This window comes from Parambassis ranga, chromosome 16 (genome assembly GCF_900634625.1).
Source record: "Parambassis ranga chromosome 16, fParRan2.1, whole genome shotgun sequence".
NCBI classification, from domain to species: domain Eukaryota; kingdom Metazoa; phylum Chordata; class Actinopteri; family Ambassidae; genus Parambassis; species Parambassis ranga.
In genome coordinates, this window is record NC_041036.1 from 18,648,910 (window position 1) to 18,663,694 (window position 14,785).

A 14,785-nucleotide genomic window follows, 5' to 3' on the forward strand; every position below is an offset into this window, starting at 1 on the left:
TGTGTCTGTCAGGTGACTGAGGACCTTGAGGTGAATAGTGAGGTTCTTGTAGTTTCTGCCACAGATGGAGATGAGGGCGAAAACGCTGTGGTAACCTTCAGCATCGTGGGTGGCGATGAGGACAGGAAGTTCTTTGTGGAAACAGATAAAATTAATCGACGCGGTGTGATAAAGCTTAAGAAGAAGGTCGACTTTGAGAAGCCACGTGAGAGGACTTTTAATTTGACCCTGAAGGCCGAAGACGCTGACTTCTTCAGCCTAGCCTACTGTCTGGTTCAGGTGGAGGACTCCAATGATCATGCTCCTGTCTTCTTCCCACAGTTCTATGAGTCACCAGCCATGTCTGAGGATGTACCTGTGGGAACAATTGTTGCTCAGGTTACAGCTTCTGATCTAGACTCTGGCCAAAATGGGCGCTTTTCTTACAGCATTTCTAAGGAGTCCGACCCCTACAGTCAGTTTCTTGTGGACCAGTCTGGCTGGGTGGTAGTGGCAGATTCTCTGGATAGAGAGAAAATCTCGCAGCACAGGATCGTGGTCCTCGCAACAGATTCTGGGAATCCACCCCTCACCGGCACCGCCATCGTCATGGTGACTGTACTGGACGTCAATGACAACGGACCAGAGTTTGAGGTCCCCTACGAGCCTGTTGTTTGGGAGAACACGGCAGCACCACAGACTGTGCAAATGAACAAAACCTCCCTGCTCCTCCACGCCACTGACCGTGACACTTCCACTAACGGAGGCCCATTCTCCATACGTCTCCTCATGCTCACCTCGGATGCCACCAACTTCAATCTGACTGACTTTCGGAACGGCAGCGCAGCAATCACTGCATTGCGAACCTTTGATCGCGAGCGGCAGAAGGAATACCGCCTCCCGGTCCTCATGATTGACAGCGGCTCTCCTCCAATGAGTTCCACAAGCACACTGACTGTTGTCATCGGTGACAAGAATGACCATCCTCACTTACCTGGACACACCAACTTCATTGTCTACAGTTATCAGGGTATGTTTTTCTATTCTTAATTTCACATAAACCTTTATTTGTAGTGTTTCTTACTTTGTAACCTTCGTTAATCCTAAAACAGACTTTTCTGTTATTTTCAATTTCACACCTGAGAGACTCACAGTGCAACCTTCTACTCCTTGTGGACGTAGGCTGTCTTACCCAAGGGCACCATTGTTAGAGAACATTTGTCGTTCATATATTCATGATCCTACTAGTTCAGAGGTCACAGGTCTGAGGAATTCAAACTTTCTGGGCTCCTCTAATCTTCAGATCCGCTGGTGTCCCTCCCAGTGCCTCCTGAGTGCTCTGCGCTCATGTTGTTAAGACTGTACTTGTCACAGTCGACTGCTCACAGCCTCCTGCTCGAGCCCACATCACTTATTTAGCGTTTCATACCATCTGTCAGCCTGCTGTAATTTGCTGGAAAAACTAAGGTTTTCTGTAATGTATTTTTAGTGGATTCCCTCTCCGGGGCCTTTCCACATGAAAGTACATTAACCAGCTAATACGAATCATCTCGTACCTCAGCAACATGCCATGAAGCAAACAATTAACTCCGGCTTACATCCCAGGTTTGACGGGCACATAAACAGGAGGCATTTTTAAAAGGCAACTGATTTCACAGCTAAAGAGATTACAGCGCAGCGCTCGGCTTTTTTTGGACCGGGGGGGGGAGGGGGGGTGCAATTCTAATGCGTGCACATCTTCTTGCTGTGCCGTCAAACCATGACCGTGCGTGCCGATGAGGCGTCGCCCGTCACCTTATCTCATTAAAGAAGCCTCCACTTTCCCCCCTTCACTCCTAATATTTGGGTTGTACCACAGGGATCAAAACTAATTCCTCTCAAAGCTAATGCATTTTTTTGTGTGTCTTTCACTTTTGTGCCTCCTGACAGGTACTCTCCCGACAACAGTGCTCGGACAAGTTCAATCCCCCGACCTTGATGATTGGAGTGAGAAAGTGTACCGATTTGAAGGCAAACCAAGCAGGTATTCTGATTTAACTCTGAGAAGGTTAAAAGGTGATGCAAGTTAGAAAGAGAAAGAGTGAGATGGATGAGTAAAAGGGGAAGACATGGGTTTGATGGAGAGCGAGGCCACAAGGTAATTTAGCAGGGAGGCAGCAATGAAAAGAAGAAAAGAGAGTTGGACATGTGAGACAGAGAAGCGAATTTAGAAAGACACTGAAGGAGAAATGTGTCAAGTGCTCATGCAAAGAGGCCAACAAGTAAGTAATATGGTGAAAAGTCTAGATTAAAGTCATGCATGGGTCACAAACACAAGAAGCTAATGTTATTATGAAGTGCTGTAATCACACTGCATGAAATTAAAATCAGATACAATACAATTATCTATACAACTAGCCATTTACACTGCCATACAAAGCAGAAACATCACATTAGCTGAAGCACTAATCTACCAGGAATAAGAAGTAACTACAAGCCAACACAGTCTTAGCTGAATGGAGACCTCATATGTTCATATAGGAAAAGTCTTGTAGTAATTACTTTACTTCAGTGCTGCAGAGATATTAGATATGTAGCACCAAGATCTTCCACTGTCTCTTGATCCCTGGCATTATTGCTTGTTTGAGTCTCTGTGTGTATGTGTGTGGGAGTGGTGAAGAGAGAAAGAGAGAATTTCACTTGTGGCTCAGAGTTAATGTCATGTATAATATGCACCATCCCCATGGGAAAAAAAAACGTGATCAATAATACATCCTCCAGATACAACACATGGCTGCGTATGGCGGCATATTCCTCCACATACGACAATACATTACATTTAGGTTAATGGAGCCTATGATTATTTTGCCTGACGTCATCCGATAATAGGATTAATACAGCCACAAAAGACTAAGTAATTAGGCAGGTCGTGAATGGTGAAAGGTCTATACATCTCGGCAGACTTTCACTCAGGAGACTGAGGTTCAAGTACCCCTAATACCGTGTTCTGTTTCGTTCTCGTGGTTATGGTTGGATCTGACATCCCAGTTAAAGGGTTTGGTAAAGATCATTTTAAAGCTCATTTTACAAGCACAGATGTTCTCTTTTCAAAGACTGTAATATTGACCTCAAATCACATCCTCACATCGCTTGTGAGGATGGGCTGAAATCAAGGTGATCTACACTTTGGCAAGAGAAAAACTGGACGCATTTAAATTGTAAATTTTAGACAAGCATGCTTTCCAAATATTGAACCTCAATGTTTACTAAAACCTTGGCAATGGACATGGATGTAACAGCCTGTGATTCTAGGTTACGTTAGAGGGAGGGAACAATAAAATGTAGGATACATGGACCTTGCACTGCAAAGGAATAGAAGTCTGCTCCCTACAGTAAGCAGCATGTAGCTTCTTATTAACGTCTAGCAGATATCATAAAGGCTCTAAGCCGTACGAATGGACACCTAAAACAGAAGCAAACTACTAACTAACTTTAAAAAAGTGCATTTCCTGATTTCCTGCTAATGTTTCAGCCATTATTTATATCACATGCGTACCAAAACTGTATCATTCCAGCCCCAGGTAATAAGATTCTTCATCTTTAATATAAATGTACACACACTTGATGGGCACATTGTGAACTGAGAGGGATGAAAGTATAAAGAGAGTGGCAGATGTAAAGCAGCTTTAGGAACTAACAGAGAGAAAAGATTTCATCCTTGAGTGTCCCCTCTTATATGACACACCGCACAAGACGCATAAAGAAAAAAAATAAAAGCTGTACAGGAGCTGACAGATTTAAAATAGAGAGGGAGAGACAGTACAAAGGTGCAGTGCAACAAAGAGGAGAAAGAAAGGAAAATCAGGACAGAGAAACAGGCAGTTTGAAGGGAGAAACAAAGAAAGAGTGAAAGAGAATAAAAGGGCAGAGGACGGGGAGGAGAGAGAGAGATAGAAAAGGGGATCTGACTTGTCAGGAACAGTGCTATTAATACTTCATAACCAGCGGTATTGAAAATTCCCACTGAAGCGCAGCAAGGGCGCACTCGTTTTGTTTGATGAGGCTAGGCTTCATACGGACGCGTTGAAAGGAGAACCTGATTGCGCTCCCTGCCACCATTTCTATATAGCCTATACCTATAAGTAGGGATGACAAGAGACGACAAAAACCGGCCGAGAACAAAGGAACCACCGGGGAGAGAATTACCATAAGATACTCCTGAGCGGCCGCCCCTCATCACTGCATCCAGCAGATGGCAATTTGTTCACAATGTGGATCAAGATTAGGTTGAATGTTGTTTATTTAAGTAGAAAAGATAAAACCTGGGGGACAATCAAAAGAAGCGTTCAGGTGAGGTGAAGAAGCCCCAGTGGGCCAATAACACATCAACTCACAGGGAGTCAACACAAACAGTGTTACATGTCAAGACTGCAGTCATTTGTTTGCACATTCTTAGTTTTCAAAGAGTCGGTGTGCGGCCTGAGCTCTGTAAAGAGGTTAAACTGTTAGGATACATGAACCAGTGGCACAGATCCAACATCAACTCTGCAGAGTTTTTACCACATGAAGAACCCCCCTACACAGATCCACGTTCTGACCTCCATCTGGTCAGAGTTCAAGCTCAGAAATCACATCCGAGCAGCTCTGATGTCACTGAAGCAGAAGGCTCTGCTGTTTATGAGATGTGGATATTTAACTACTAATTATTTTTCTTTTGTCTTTTTTTTTTGGTGGTTTGTGACCACATGCTGCCCCTATTGGTTTTGGTTGAATGGGAACTACTGTAATTTACATTCATACAGTTTATTTATAGCCAGTTTATTATAAAGAAAAAGACCATGTAGGCTAAACACCAAATGAGACAGTATTAGTGACAGTATTATTCAGCATCATCTTCATGGAGTATTTGCATCTGGTGGAGGAAAACATGAAATCTGAGACAATATGTCACCCGGACAAAAACTCTGACACCAGCTCTTTGTCTCTCTCAGGTTATTCAGTCTGAACCAGAGCTCCGGTCAGCTCACCATCAGGGAGGGAACTCCCCCAGGCTCGTACCGCCTGCAGGTGCGTGTGTCTGACAACGCTTGGCCTGACGTCACCTCCACCGCCCAGGTGGACGTCGCGGAGCTGCAGCAGGATGCCCTGAGGCATGCCGCCTCCATGCGCCTCACCAGTGAGTCTCCCCTCATTGATGATTTCACAATATCAGAATCTTTAAACGCCTGCCCTCATGGTAATTACAATTGATGGTTGCCATGGCAACTGTAATTGATGGGGTATAGTCACTGCATAATGACTGTTGCAGGGGGTCCCAGTTTCAAGACTGTTCATCACTTTTCCTTTTTTCTATTACATCTCTACCTGCCCACTGCTAGTCACGTCCTGTAATAGTGTACAAATCCAGCCAACAGATCCTCTAACCCTCCTCCTCTTCTTCCAGACTTGACTGTGGAGGATTTTTTCAGCAGCAGTGGAGGTGAAGAGAGTCGCTTCTCTCGTCTGGGTCGCACATTGGCAGAAATCCTGCAGACTTTGCCAGAAAAAGTTCAGATCTTTTCAGTGGGCGATGCCAGCAAACCTGGCGAAAGGGCAATCAACGTTTGGTTGGCCGCCCACGGCTCTCCATACTATAAGGCCGAGAAACTACACGGCTACATGGCTGCAAATAAAGCCAAGGTGAGGAGAGAGATACAGATTTAAATGATGAAAATGTAATTATTGTAGGGTTACTTTTCTAGCATTTCAGTCAAAAACAGGCTGCTCATTGCAATTTTGTGGCATATTTATTATTTTTAAAAACAGTCTAACTGACTTTTCTCCAATTAAACTCAATAGTTTCAGCTAAACACTCTCTAAAAGGTGAACATCAAGTTTTGATACCAAAAATCTGGAAGAGGTAAGACCAAAAATAGCTTACTTGTTACTTCTTGGACTGTAAAGATGTTTATTTCTTCCTTCCAAAACAACAAAGGAGAGTCAGAGTGAAGTATAAACATAGATTTATATTAAGTAATGTTAATGATACATTGATTATACATCAAATAAACAGGCAGATTAGCAGGCTCTTTAGCGACATTTAACACATCGTGCAAACCATTTCACACACTGTCTCACACTTACACAAAAAGGCCAGAAAGGGTTAAATACAGGAGCTCTGCACTGAGATGCGGACACGTCGCTCCAGCAAGCGGCTGTTTCTGTGATACACCCTCGCGATGCACACACAGATTCCCACGTGGGTTCATGTATGTATATATGAATATTTTAGATCCATTAAAAGCATGAGAGCTGCTGATGATTTGAGCTCAGCTAGTGAAGCGTGTAAACACACGTTAAACACACACAGCAGGTCACATTTGAATACTTAAAATCTCAGCCGTCTCTCAACTAATGTTTTGTTAATAAATTTGTGAAATAATCATTAAACTGCTGAAAAAGGAGCAACACAAAAGGAGGAGGAAGCACACAATAGAAATGATTAATTTATTGCTCTTGAATTCATAACGTGGACTCGTGAAGGCACCACATATGCCACCAAAGTGTCCCATCCACTATATGATGATGATGATGTTTGAATTATAAGACTAATAAGCACCCAAAAAAAACAATTCAAAGTATAAATAACAGTACAAAGTACAAAGGATGATTAAAAATAACTTATGCCGAAGAAGAAAGGTATGTCTTTAATTATCTCGGGTTAAAAGAAAAAGTATCCCTGCTGATTTAAAACAAGAGTTTCAGATAAACACAAAAAGGCAATGTTGAAACTGACTCCGGAGCCAAAAAACTGAAGCCCTGCCTGGGGAGTGTAAGTCACTGTGGATAAGAGTGTCAGCTGAATATCTCAACTCCAAAAAAAGAAATACACACAGTTGGAGAGAGACAGGAAACCCTGAGGGACTCTGATGAAAACCTCTCACCCATAAAGACAAAATGAGAGAAAAGAATCAGGATGACAAGCAGGGAAACGGCTGAATTTGGCAACAGAAAGCAAATGACAGCTAAACTCTAAACAGAAAGGGGAAATGACAGAGAAAGACCAAAGTGCATAAATAACATTAAGGCAAAAAGAGTAAATCAGATACCACTGATGCAGGTAGACACCCGATCAAAGGCGGAGCTGTCAGTCTCTGAAATACGTTCAAACACCTCTCACCACTTCAATGCTCGCTTTTTCCCCATGTTTTACGTTGACTAACCTTTATGTTAGCTATATAATAATCTTACATAGTTCTACTAGAATTGTAAGATGCTTGGCAGCTTGTCATGACTTTGTTTAGCTTTATGTTAGATTGTTTCATGCTCAAAGATCCATTTGATTAATGTTTGTTTAACATTTGTGAAGGATTTGTTCAGCGTTCAGCTTCTTTTATTGTCAGTGTTAAAATTAGCGCTGTAAGGTCACTATGGTGCCTATGGTTCCATTAGACATATGGAAACACCAGATGAATGATCTAGTTCAATCTAATCATTTTTTGTGCTTTTTACAAAGATGGCAGACAAGGTGGACAACAAGTGGAGCAATACAATGTATTAACTTACAGAAATGTATTGATCATTCTATTAATCTGATTTTAAATGTTCACTGCCTGCCCCCTGTATGGAGCACCATGTAGTTAACTCACCGGGAAAACACGTTTAGGATGCGTATCGACGCTACTGCGTTATTTGCTGTCGGCGTAAATTACGTCATTGCTGTCGCATAAATAAAGCGTACCGAGCAAGCCAAACAAGCTACGTCGCTAGTAATTGTAATTTCTGCTGTCACAGAATGTTTTATCAAACAAACGTTTTATGTAAAAATTGCTAAAACAAACATAACGGGCTACATTCGTTAAACGGATCGATATTTTTGTACGACAGGTCGCGTCACTTCCGTTTCCGGTCTCCTCGCTGGTGCGCGCAAACTAGTTTTTAGCATTTTTCCATTCACCTTGACAGTTATGCCAGCTTCTATTTGTGATAATTGTTTTGTTCCAAACTAAGTTTAATTTTCTTCATGCTATTTATATTATGTTTTCTTCTTTCTGCTCACTTCGTAACTAATGTCATTCCGCCTGTGTCTTCCCTCCTCTGCAGTTGGAGGCCCTGCTGGGTGTGTCCATCTCTCAGGTGGGTGTGGATGACTGTCCGCTAGCGGACTGCAGTCAGTCGGGAGGCTGCAGCAGCGAGGTCTCATTCAGCCAGGCTCCAGTGGCCCTCAGCTCCGGTAACATCTCTCTGGTGTCCTTGTCCGCCTCTTCCACATCACGATGTGGCTGCAAGGGCAGAGAGGCTGTCCACCTGTCCTGCTCCGCTTACCCCGTAAACCCCTGCCTCAATGGGGGCACCTGTCAGGATGGACCGCTGGGATACAGGTAGGGAGGGGGGGTGGGTCATCTTTTATTTGTATATAATTCCTGAGCTATGAGTATATATCTATGAGTATGTGGACAGTTCAAACATCTTGCCAATGCTGCAGGAGGAATTTCACTGTCAGCTTCTGGTTCTGTCTAAAATACTATTCTTCTTAAAGCTTTTCTTTCTAATGAGATACATTTGTTTTCTTCCTTTTCTCACCGTGGCAGCTCCATGTTTCCATATTTTTCTCCTGACAGCACTGATTAGAAGTCCGTTGGTCGTCTGCAGCAGATTGAAGTCTCAAACTGTTAAAGTCACTGTCTGAAGCCAGCAGAAATCCCCCATTTGTAAAGATTTAATAAATAAGGCAGTGGATTTTTCTTAAAGTAATAACACTCTAAAGACTCATTGTCATCTCATCATGATGAGTCGTTAGCTTTGAATTGTCACAATATATTTCCATCTTTGTACTGAAATATTTCAGCTGTTAAATCCAATAGATGTCTCTTCTTTTCTCATGCAGCTCTCAAAATCGATTATCAACAGTGACAAACATTTGGTTTCTATCTGTGATAGTCACCATTAATAAACTCTGTCCCATCTCTCAGATGCAAGTGTCCTCCCATGTTTGACGGCCCGGAGTGCCAGCAGACCAAACACAGCTTTGGCGGCCAGGGTTACGCCTGGTTCCCTCCCATCAAGCCATGCTTTCAGAGTCACATCTCCCTGGAGTTCCTGACTGAGTCTCCCAATGGGCTGATCCTCTACAATGGCCCTCTTGGTGCCATCCAGTCTGGAGAGCAGGAGGACTTCATCGCCATAGGTAAGTAAATGTAACTATATTTTGTAGTCTGCTGAAAACTAGACTCACACAGACACATCTGGTCCACATAAGTTAGTTAGCAAAAATCGATCAATAGTATAATTCCATTACAAAAGAACCAATGCGACCTTTAAATTAAGTGAATAGAGCAGCAGATTATTATTACTTATTAGAGCTGTCAGCACTTAACACCTCTGAACAAGAGTGAGGAAAAATAGAAATTGTGGAGTGATTCATGAACATCTGTCCTGCCATTAGGACTTATGTGAGAAGTCTGGTGTTAGAGGAAATGTTCGTCCTTTCAGGTAAAGGGTCAGTAATCATTTTGAATCACCCTTGGCTGACCTTATGTGAGATCATATGTGACATAGAAATTGTGCTGCACCCTTCCGCTAAGAGTTGAAACACTTTTGGTAACTTCTAAGCTCTAAAACGCTACACTAATCTCACAGCGCTGGTGAGAACGTGCTGCTACTCGTCCTTCTTTTCAACAAACACAAAGCGCTCATCAATCCTCCGCTGTAAAGACAGTCTCTCAGTGGATGAAGAGCTTCATAAACTCTAATGTCAGCTCTCTGTGGCCCTAATGTGGTGTTAACAGCTTAGCCTGCAGATGGCCATTCAAACACTTCTTGCATAATCTTGCGGCATTAAAGTTATGTAATTATTGAACCCACGCCGCTGCCGCATGGATCCGGAGAGAGGAAAATCAAAGATGGCTGCAGCATTGATCTCCGTGAAGCGTTTTTCACTTACATGTTCAATAACGTGACTGTGAGGTTGATCAGGTCACACACTCACACACACACACACATCTGACAGGAACAGCAGATGAGAGGATGTACACACAGAATTGATAAAAGGGGATTTCTGCAGTTGTTGATGGGATTCAGGAGCTTACAAAGCAATACAGAGAAGTGATGTCAGGGCATGCTTTAACTCTTTACACACTAGAAACAGACATCTTAAGTCTGATGGTGTCTCTTCAGTTCAGACTCCGTGCTACATGGCAGTCCCTGTGGCGGTTGAACCCTTGCCACTGTTGTTACTTTGTACTGTACAAAGACAATACCTTTGGCTACAGCAGGCTACGTTTACTGTTTTACTGGTCAAATGCTGCTCACACTGCTTCCTCCTATTCTATGCTTCTGATTTATGTGATATAAAGTAAATAGAGGTAATAGTCACAACAAGCTTGACAATATTCGTCTAATGTAGGCAGAAACTGTAAACCAAATCTCACGTTCACAAACAGAGCTGAGAAATGGTGTTCCAGTGCTGAGTATAAACCACGGATCAGGAACGCTGACCCTGCAGCTCCCACCCAAATCCACCGTCACCGACCGACGCTGGCATCGCCTCGACATCATCAGTGATGGGAAGGTAAGACAGGCCAATGGTTGGATGGATGATGGGAAGATAGCAGCTGTATGAATGGATAGAGATGTATAATTGTTAGATGGACAGAAAGATGGAGGGTTAGGTGTGATTTGTCTCTGTGTCCAGGCTGTGCAGCTGATCCTGGACCAGTGTGGAGGAGTGCCAGTTAATGAGATGGAGGGTGTTGGAGGTGAAGGGAGGGAGACAGATGAGTCCAGCTGCAGAGCTGCAGGAGAGACTCTTGGGAACCAGCGGTAAGACCAGCCCTGAAGTTGAGACTCTTCCATTATTTTCATCCACCTTCCTCTTTCTAATTTCTTTCTCTTTATCCCCTCCTTCTCCTCCTTAGGTATCTGAATGTGTTCCAGCCCCTTCAGTTGGGAGGGGTGAAGGAAATGTCTCATCACCGGCATTACCGCAGTTTCACCGGCTGCATCCGAAACCTGGTGGTGGACAGTCAGGTAACACTGCTGTGTGTGTATTATTTATGTTGTGGAGGACGTCAATCAGCTCACACTCTGTTTACCTGCCACTTATTTGAGAACATATACAAGTGTCTATAATCACAATCATAAAGTTTTAGTTTTGTAAGGATTTAAAAAAAATCAGTGTTCCTCTGATGTGAAACACAACTGTGTATGTTTGTGTTTCAGTCCCAAGATCATTAGTATTTCCTGTGTGTGTGTTTTTTCCCCTTTTGATGCAGTTTTAATGTCTGTAGGTCTGCATCTGTGTGTTTGTATGCATGTATTCACTCACACTCCTTGGTGGATAGTGTAATGTTTGTGTGTATTGCATCTGTGCATATTTGTGTGTGTGTGTGTACCGCAGAGGCGGTGGTTGGACAGATGGTGGTCCGAGCCTGGCTCGTCAGCCAAGGCCAACATAACAACATCACAGTCTAAAATATAATATAAATGAAAAGAACCTCCCTCTTCCCCCCTCGTCCTCCTGACACTCAGCAAGCTGCTGTGGCCCCTCTGCTGCTGGGTGAAAAACCTCCACTACCTTTCACAGATGCCAGCATATTCCCCTGGAAACACCCTCAACCAGCTATTACACCACAACATGTGGAAATACTGGAGCAAAAAAAATGGGAACATTGTGAAAAAGTTCAATATTTATAATCTGTTAAGTCATCAGTTATTTATGAAAGTAAAAAAATATATATTTTACAGTTCTTGCTTCTTATCTGATATATTTTAGGCATTTTCCTTTTTTACTTTTAATAGTTAGGGACTCCATGTCAGTGCTGACTGATGAAGCTGTACTGTGTGAGCATAGCAGTCCTGTAGGTTTGACCATAATCAAAGGGTTAATACAATATGTAGCAAGAGACGAGAGCCATCAGGGGCTGGTATTGTGAGAGGACCTGCACCATGTCCCAAAGGTCCTCTGTGAGAGGTTTGTTCTGATGTACTCTTTCTAAATATGGAAAGCACAACCTCACTTGAAGGCATCAGCATGTTTCCAGGCGTCCTGCTGTTATCTGAAACCAGGACAAATGAGTTCATGTGATACCAGACTGTGTTAAAATCCTATTTTAGATGTGCTGACACTGATAAAACTTAAGTGTTGAAGCTTCAAAGAAAGACCTGAAGATAGATCTGACTCCTCCTCTTATGATAGAAGGAATAGTAACTGAGCGCGCTCGTGCAGCCCGGAGAAGAAAGCTTTATAATTTCAGAAGCATCACAGCCCAGCTTTAACATGGTGACATTTTTTGTAACAAGAGGAGAACAGCTTTCCAAACTGATCCTTCTAACAAAGAGAAACATCATCCCCACTTACACGCTTTTCCTTTCTCCTCTTGATTCCTTCCAAAAAATTAAAAACACATTTTGGAGTTCACGCATTAAGGTGGACTGACACATCACAGTATGGCTGCCAAATGAAAACAATGGGCATGTTTAGAAATGTAGTGCGTGTCAAATTCAGTCTCCACTGATCTAACTGTGAATGCAGCCTAAATCACATGACTGCCGGCAATAAGTGTGTCAACGAGCCTATTCGCTCATGATGGATAACTGTCTTGCAACAACATGGCAATATCTCTTACATTGTGTGTCTTCCGTCGTCCTTCAGGTGTATGATCTGGCGTCCCCAGGTGAGAGTGTGGACAGCGCCCCTGGCTGCAGGCTCACAGATGGGGTTTGTGTGACGGCCGCCGGTCCCTCTTGTGGTGTTCACGCATCTTGCCTCGCCGACTGGGGCTCCTTTAGCTGCGAATGCCACCCAGGGTATACTGGACACAAGTGTGACAAGGGTGAGTACCATAGGTGACCAAAAGTAAATAGACACTTAGCTTTTATTTGTAAAGGTGTCAAATCTTAATGCTGCTGTCTATCTAGACCTGCAGCCGATGATGGTTTACATTATTGATTGATGTGATCTTCAGTCAGAGCAGCTTCAGCCTGTTTAAACATCTCTTCCTTCTCCCTCAGCTGTCCCAGAGTTCTCCTTTGACTTGAACAGCGTGGCTCGTTTTCAACTCAGAGGCGGCGGCAGCCCTCGGCGTACCAACATCCAGCTGCTCTTCAGAACCAGATCCACCTCAGGCACCCTTCTCTCCATGACATCCCGAGAGGCCAGCGAGTACATCGTTCTGGAGGTCAGTGCACCCGTCCACAATAACAAAAAATGCTGCACATTATCCACCTCAGGTCCTTCTGATACTCTGTCTGACACAGAAGGAAAAATAAGATGGCAGATCAGTGTGTACTCACTCTCTCTCCCCCTTTAGATCATGGATGGTCACATCTCAGTTCGCACCAACTTGGGTGACGGTGCTCACACCCTGGGGATTCCCAACCAGCGGGTGGACATCGGACAGTGGATTCTTGTTAGCCTCAGTCGCCATGACAACATATTCACCCTGCGGTTGGAGCAAGGCGGGGGATCACGGGAGGTCCAGGCCCGTCTGGGGTTTCGCCGTGAGATCGTGGTCCAGCCAGCCAGCCTGATGGTCGGCAACGGACCTAACTCTGCAGACAAGGCAGACTTTCATGGCGAGTTCTGAAACTTATCTCAAAAAGTCTCTCTCTGACAGCCATAAAAACAAAAGCTTGTCAAGTTCTACTAAATGCAAACAAAAAACATCACTAAGTGCTGAAACATGCACTTGTTGTCTGTGTTTTACTTTCATCTTTGAGGGTTTTGCATCATAGAAACAATAATACATGTATGCGACTAGTAGCATTGACAGTAGTATTAATAAAAACATGAATGGATTCTCAGTTAAACTAATCTTGGATTTTTTTTCTTCATCCAGGCTGTATGCGGGACGTTCGTTTCAATGGTCAGGTCCTCCCTCTGGACGGACAGAGCCGGGACTTGGTGACGGTGCTGGAGAGGCGGGGTGTCACCTCAGGGTGCAGCAGCGACGCCTGCAGTAGCCAACCCTGCCGCAGCCCGCTGCGCTGCATTGACCTGTGGAGAAAACACCAGTGCAAGTAAATGCCATATAAATGTGACGACTTTCATTTAACTGTCTTCATTTATTCTCCTAAGAACTTTATTTTTAAGAATTTTTTAGAATAAATGCAGTCTGACCTCAGTGTCACTAATCATCCTGTCTTGTCTCAGGTGTCCTGGTGGTCAAGTGACTGTGACCGACGAGTCAGGTCAGCATAGTTGCGTTCCGTCACCCTGTGGATCTTCTTCCTGCCTTAACGGCGGCGTCTGCCAGGCGTTGTCGCCCGACAGCTACCGGTGCCGATGTCTGGAGGGATTCAGGGGTCAGCGCTGTGAGCTGGGGCAGGTCAAAGGTCACCGGCTGGCCGCCCTCAGTCCCAGCTCCATCCTGGCAATCAGCATGTGTCTCCTCGTCTTCTTCGGTAAGAAGGGAGCCATAAGTAAAGCTACAACACACACAGAAACACACTCACACATAATGTTGTCCTCTAAAAGACCCTTTGTTCTGAACTTGTGTAACAGTCTGCAGATCAATAGCTTTTCCATTAGCACTGATGATGATTGCACAGACAGTGCTGACGCAGTATTCGGTTACATAAAAGTTACAAAACAACCAGGTTATCAGTGGATGTTTGCATCACACAAACTGCTGTTTTTCTATTGCAAGACTTCATTTCCCAACAGCTCCGTTACTTCCTGTATGTCCCTGAGTCAGGAGATTTTTGGAAACAGATTTCCTTCTCAACACAACCTTGTAGCTCCCAGTGACAAATGTGACTCCCCCTCACTGCTACTGGGCTCGTTCGCTTTTCACCTGTTTGTCGTAATTATACTAATTTTCCTAAATGAAGTTTGTGCTGATTTATT

At 43.8% G+C, this 14,785-nt stretch overlaps 1 protein-coding gene across 1 annotated transcript in view; it reads left to right on the top strand.

The window, feature by feature from the left end:
* The window catches only part of LOC114448379 (neural-cadherin), a 97,325-nt gene that overhangs the window by 81,375 nt on the left and 1,165 nt on the right, over positions 1-14,785 (top strand). The window contains exons 19-32 of the mRNA XM_028425296.1: positions 13-1,009; positions 1,909-2,002; positions 4,950-5,134; positions 5,402-5,637; positions 8,041-8,318; positions 8,910-9,124; positions 10,380-10,507; positions 10,631-10,758; positions 10,854-10,965; positions 12,590-12,770; positions 12,949-13,115; positions 13,248-13,512; positions 13,776-13,956; positions 14,090-14,340. Of these exons, the coding sequence (XP_028281097.1) occupies positions 13-1,009; positions 1,909-2,002; positions 4,950-5,134; positions 5,402-5,637; positions 8,041-8,318; positions 8,910-9,124; positions 10,380-10,507; positions 10,631-10,758; positions 10,854-10,965; positions 12,590-12,770; positions 12,949-13,115; positions 13,248-13,512; positions 13,776-13,956; positions 14,090-14,340 (3,418 nt within the window). The remainder of the gene's footprint in view (positions 1-12; positions 1,010-1,908; positions 2,003-4,949; positions 5,135-5,401; positions 5,638-8,040; positions 8,319-8,909; positions 9,125-10,379; positions 10,508-10,630; positions 10,759-10,853; positions 10,966-12,589; positions 12,771-12,948; positions 13,116-13,247; positions 13,513-13,775; positions 13,957-14,089; positions 14,341-14,785) is intronic.